This window comes from Asparagus officinalis, unplaced genomic scaffold (assembly GCF_001876935.1).
Source record: "Asparagus officinalis unplaced genomic scaffold, Aspof.V1 AsparagusV1_Un635, whole genome shotgun sequence".
Taxonomy (NCBI): domain Eukaryota; kingdom Viridiplantae; phylum Streptophyta; class Magnoliopsida; order Asparagales; family Asparagaceae; genus Asparagus; species Asparagus officinalis.
In genome coordinates, this window is record NW_017972896.1 from 77,810 (window position 1) to 83,583 (window position 5,774).

The window sequence follows — 5,774 nt, forward strand, 5'->3', positions numbered from 1 at the left end:
AACAGTCCCTCTCAAAAGGTTGGGTTTCAGGATGATTATAGGAGAAAGAAATATGTTTAAAATAAAAAAAAGGTCAGGCAACCCTATACCGTGGATTTACAGTAGGTAGCTTTTGGCTTTGAACCTTCTTGTAATGATATTTGTTGCATCCTTAGAGACAATAATGGACTAGGCCTTGAATTAGGCCTCTTTATCAAATTGTCGAAATTCACACACATTATGCATTCATCCATTGAGCGAGCGGGTTGGGGCGATAATGGTCATGCTCACAAATGCTGTCTCACGAGAGTTTCTATAGAGCATCCTATGTCCCTCAACTGCGGCATTCACGGTTAGGTAAGCCCTCCAAGAGTGCTACACCTAGATATTGTACCCCTACGTACAAATCATATGTTGGATTTATTAAGAGTACAACTCATCCTAACAAGATGCATCATAAGAGCAACGTCATCATAGGCATGAAGTTATAGCTAATATAGTGCAAATCATAAATGTATTTAACGCTACAAAAAGGAGTGTAACTCCGAAAGTTAATGCTCCATATGGGAGTCACCGGTCCAACTTGCTTATACCATAATGAACCTACTTCTTGGGAACAGTTCGCCAATCAGAAAGTCGGGTTCTCACTACAGGTGACCTCAACTATGGGCTTAACCTAATTCTCCTCAATGATTATAGGACTAAAGTCCCCTAGATAGACCCTGTATCAAGTGGTTTGTAAGATCTTCCTATGTCTTTACAAAGTCAAGAGGCACTCAGCTTTAGGACAGCTAGTATCTAATATTATAAGCTCGGTCTTCAAAAGTGTATGCGTATTGAGACGCATATTCACCTTCATTATCCTTCAGGGCAATTGAAACTCAGGTATACTAAGACCCCGTTTGGTAAAGGGTTAATGAAGAGGGGTTAAAGATAAGGATTAATGTACTTAGCCCATTTGATAATCCGAATGACTAAATTATTAACCCGTTAAATAAGTTTTATTTTAGCCCTTATGATCAGTTTTAGTGTTTGGGAATAACAATGATTTTGACTATTTTCTTTATAATTAGAAGGGTTAACTCTTATTCCATCTAAATAGGAGTATTAGTAAACCCCTCATTTTGAGGGGTTAACTCATTTTAACCCCTCTAGAGGAGTTAACTTAACCCTTCTATATTTTTTATGTTTGGCAAATTATGGAATGTTAACTCACTTTAACCTTTATATAGATTTGTTGTGTTTGGCAGGTTAAGAATGGGTTAAGTCTCCTTAACCCCTCACTTAACCATTTGCCAAACGGTACCTAAAGGATTAGTTTTTGAAAAAAAATGGATTGATGAGGCATTTTCTCAATGATAATAAACATACACAAGAGACGTACCCCTAAAGGATGTAGATAATTTCATTCCAAGAACCAGCTTGTCAAAGATCATTCATGCATGCCATTTATCATAAGGGGCTGTTTGGTTACACACTTTTTGAGAAAACTTTTCTCAAAACATCTGACAATGGTAAATTTGTAATTAAAAGTTTTTCAGAGATTTCTGTAAATTGCGTTTGGTTCAACAAAATATTTACAGAAATATTTTCTATAAAATATCAAAACCTACCAAATTTTACAAAAAACAATTTCCTCTCAAAATGAGAGGAAATCACCAGAAATCTGACACATACAATATTTAATTAAAAACCTACCAAATCTTATTATTTTCTATGAAGTTATTAGCTATTTTCTTGTTTTGAACCAAACAAGCAAAGTATAAAAAACAAGAAAATTGATATTTTTTTATTTCTCAAAATTTTTCCTATAATTTTTTTAAGAAATACAAGGAAATCATATTTTAGGTGGAAAACATTTTCTATAATTTCTAGAAATTGAACCAAACACCCCCTAAGATTCAACCTTTATAATAGGAGGAAAGAAAGGAAAAATATGCATTATTGGAAGGTTCATTATAATAGGAGATAAATACATTATTCTTGGAAATGATTAATTTATTTGATTCTCCAACTTCCATCAGAATGGATTCACTGATCAGATTCCTCCTAAATGAAGGTACACGTAGGGCGTAGTAAAGAGTTACTTTTAGACAATGTATTTCCTTTGGACTCTAGAGGTGTCGAATGAAGTCCTGAAGTTCATGGAGTTGGCCATTGATAGGTTTACCACCTACCATTCAATAAAAAACTCTATTGCTTCCCGCATTTCTTTTGCACCCTTATACTCATAATAAATGTCATGAATTTTGTCAGAGAATGTGCTAAGAATTTCGGTTATAAAATAAAAATCTATGCCCTCGGGAGTTTTGTAAGAAGTGAAAGTTTGAGGGGTTTTAGCAGGTGATGAAGGAGTATGGGTAGGTGCGGTCATCAATTGCAGAGTGTTTCAAGTCTTTTATATTATAATTAGCTCAAACTACAATAAAAAGAATAATTGAAATAAGGAAAATTTATATTTCCTGCTCTTTTCTGTGTGCCAATGGAGCGTCAATCTTGTACTCCATTGACGGTTTGACTAAGACAATGAGTCTTTTGCCGTTAATGATATCTGATCTCTTGGAAAATATGTGCAGTCTTCTCTGGATGAAGAGATATCAAGAAGAAACTGAATACCACTTTCGCCTTTGTTCGTGTGCGTGTGTGTTATCTAGTCTTTCGCATGTCTGATGATCTCCGAGCGAATAGATATTATCTAACTCGAAGATATATTAACAAATCATTTCTCACAAGTATTGGTGCTTAAGCTAGGCGACTAGCTAGAACGAATCCTCTCCCACAATGATCATTAATCGAGCCAAATGATTAGCTGATAACAATGATCTATGAAGATCAATGAGAATGGAGGAGAGATGGACTCTTTGTCGATGTAGCTTCTAAACTCTTTCATGTTTACCATGTCTATTTATAGGCTTAGGAGTATTAAGTGGGTTTAGTAGGCCTTAACTCTCTAGTGAATTAGTGGTCATTAACCCCCTTAAATGAGTGAGTTAGTGGGGTGAACCGTTTTGTTAAAAGTAGCTTCTGCAAACGGTTATGGGCGAGGTTCGCTAATAATGGTCATGGGTGAGGTTCGCTAATGATGACCATAGCGAAGTTCGTCAATAACGACCATGAGCGAACTTTGCTAGTATCAATGACATGCCCACGTGGGCTATTGGGCGAAACTCGCTACTGCTTTAGTGAGCTTCACTGCGGCTTTGGTTTCGGCGAACTTCGGTATGGTTTCAATGAACTTCATGGGCATGTGCTTGGGCCATTTTAATTTAGGCGTCCACTTCTTGAGCTTGTATTGGACTCAAGTATCAGACTTATGCCGAGTATCAATTCAGACCTCTCGTGACTTGAGAGATTAATTGCTTGTCTATAATCCTTGGGATGTGGATGATGCGGCTCACATAGGTCTTTTGGGCGAAGTTCGCATACGAATTTGAGCGAACTTCGCTACTACACTTGGACTCAGCCCAGAGTTCAATTTGAGATCGCCTTTCAACTCGGTCCAGAGTCCGACTTGAAGACGCCTTTCAACTCGGCCTAGAGTCCAACTAGAGGATTAACTCGGACTCGGGTCTTCTTTGAATCGGATGAACTGGGCTAGAGTTTAGCATGCAGTCATGTTCACGTGTGACCCGAACAAACTTCATTGTAGCTTATATTTAAGCCCATCTGAAGTGTTTAGTCCATGGGCGTTCACTTCTTGGACTCAAACTAAGCATTGGTCTAAGAAAGAGTATATTTTAACCATCTACACAGAGAGGAGACCTAGGGTTGTAAGCAATAACGCATCAGATTAGCTCGATATTTGTAATTTACACGTGAACTTCTCAGACTTGGCAGACTTTTGATCACAACTAGCCATGTTTGAGATCAGATTTCTATTCTTGGTGGATTTTAATTAGGTTCTTCAATAATAAAATTCCTTCGATTTCTTGTTTATTATGAGTTTTATACTTTAAAAAGGTAACACAAAATGTAAGAATGAGAAGAAGGCAACAACTATATATGCCCAGCTTAAACTCACCTTAATTCTTCGATTTTGATAAATAAGTTGGGAATGGGTCGATTTTTGGGATTAAAATTCGGAACGGGTTGATTTTAAAATTTTCTTCGATATTTAAATGCCCAGCTTAAACTCACCTTAATTCTCGAAAACAAAAACAGCAATGGAGACCAAACCCAACCCAGAGCAACAATCCTTAATATCCCCTCTCATCTTCATCTTCCTCTTCTTCAACTTGCTCTCAGAGATTTATCGGTCCTTCGACGACTTGAAATCCTTGGCTCGCTGCCGTTATTCATCTCAACCTCATAGTCCTCTTCTTGTGTTCCAACAAGCTGATGAAAGCGACGGAGAAGAACGCGATGAGGCAGTACTTGAAGTCGGCAGTGTGGTTTTTTCCGACGAAGCTATATGCCTTGTTCAGCTATAAGGTTTTGTCGATAGCACCTTTTGCTGTAGTGGTCGTGTTCTTGGCTTTTAGCGCGAATGGTAGCCTTGTAACGTTTTATGCTTGCTTTCTCTATGACGATGAGGGTCATAGAGTGGAGAGCGAGCGCACCTTGGATGTGTAATTACGAAGGGATTTTGCTGGCCTGATGTATGGCTATTCAGTAAATTTTACTGTTAAGGACATGGTCAATCTTGAAACATACTTTGCATCTAAATAGACTGATATCCTATGAGAACCAGTTTACATTAGTAATAAGATAATGAAATCTGCGACAAATTGTTTACAGTAAGTATAAGCTAAGGTACATAATTGTGAATATATGCTGCATATAAGGAATGAGGAATCTTTACGAGTGTACCTCCACTACTCGCTTGACCTAGAGAGCACAAGAGCCTACAGTGCTACCTGATTCCATCCATCAATCGTCATCCATAATCGAACCGAAAGGCCGAGATTGTCTACACATGGGGCATCACCTTAAAATCAATACGTCAATTGAGTCAGTTGCACATCACATCAACAGACTGCGAAGGTTGAAACCCTCAAAAAAAAACAATGTACATATATGATACACTTGTTTCAGAGTACTGACTACTCGCTTATGCCGTTAAAAGGGTCAAAAGGAAGCGAATAATCACTAACCGGCTCTAGGCTACTACACTTTGTGTCATGACCTCAATACAAAAGCACAAGTGTACATATGGTAACAATTGGGGATTTAAATGGAAATGATCATGAATGAATGGTTAAAAAACAAATATCATGATCAATTAGCAGGTGAATAGGAAAGGCATCGCCTGCCATATGGGAGATATCTTGTGCTAACAGGCACATCCTCCTCCTCTTGACTGCTCTGCTTCAGGAGCTGGTTCGGGATTCTGGAAATATCTGCAATGGGGAAAAAAAAGAAAAAGAAATACATTAAAAGAAGAAACAAGCAGAACATAAGCACGTTGAGCCAAAAACTATCATGAAAGTAGATTGTTCTTGAATAGAAGGGGCAGCGCTGTGCACGTTGAGCCTGGTATGCGCAGAGTCCACAGAGGGGTAATTTCGGACGAATTCTCAACCAGTTCCGTGTCAGCCCAACACACAAGCGAACCATCATCAAATAAAGATACAGTGATCAACAGGTATCCTTTTAAATCCATCCACTCTCTCCTACAACCCGTACTACATGTAAAATCAAATGAAAGTCTGTGCTGAAAATACTAGAAGTGTAAATGTCATGTGTTTTCCAACATCATATGTTCTGCATATTTCTTAAGCAACTCGTACCTTTCATACGTTCTCTCAACAGGTGAGAATAAGTGATGCATGTCCAGCAATGAATTTTAGTTAGCT

General features: G+C 37.9%; 1 protein-coding gene across 2 annotated transcripts in view; it reads right to left on the reverse strand.

The window, feature by feature from the left end:
- Positions 1 to 4,699: 4,699 nt before the first annotated feature.
- The window catches only part of LOC109828020 (ras-related protein Rab7-like), a 7,441-nt gene continuing 6,366 nt past the window's right edge, over positions 4,700 to 5,774 (reverse strand). Inside the window, exon 7 of one of the 2 annotated variants that reach the window (XM_020395055.1) lies at positions 4,700 to 5,318. In XM_020395055.1, coding sequence (XP_020250644.1) covers positions 5,252 to 5,318 — 67 coding nt within the window. In that variant the 3' untranslated portion in view covers positions 4,700 to 5,251. The remainder of the gene's footprint in view (positions 5,319 to 5,774) is intronic. The other variant, XM_020395056.1, reaches the window with a different exon arrangement.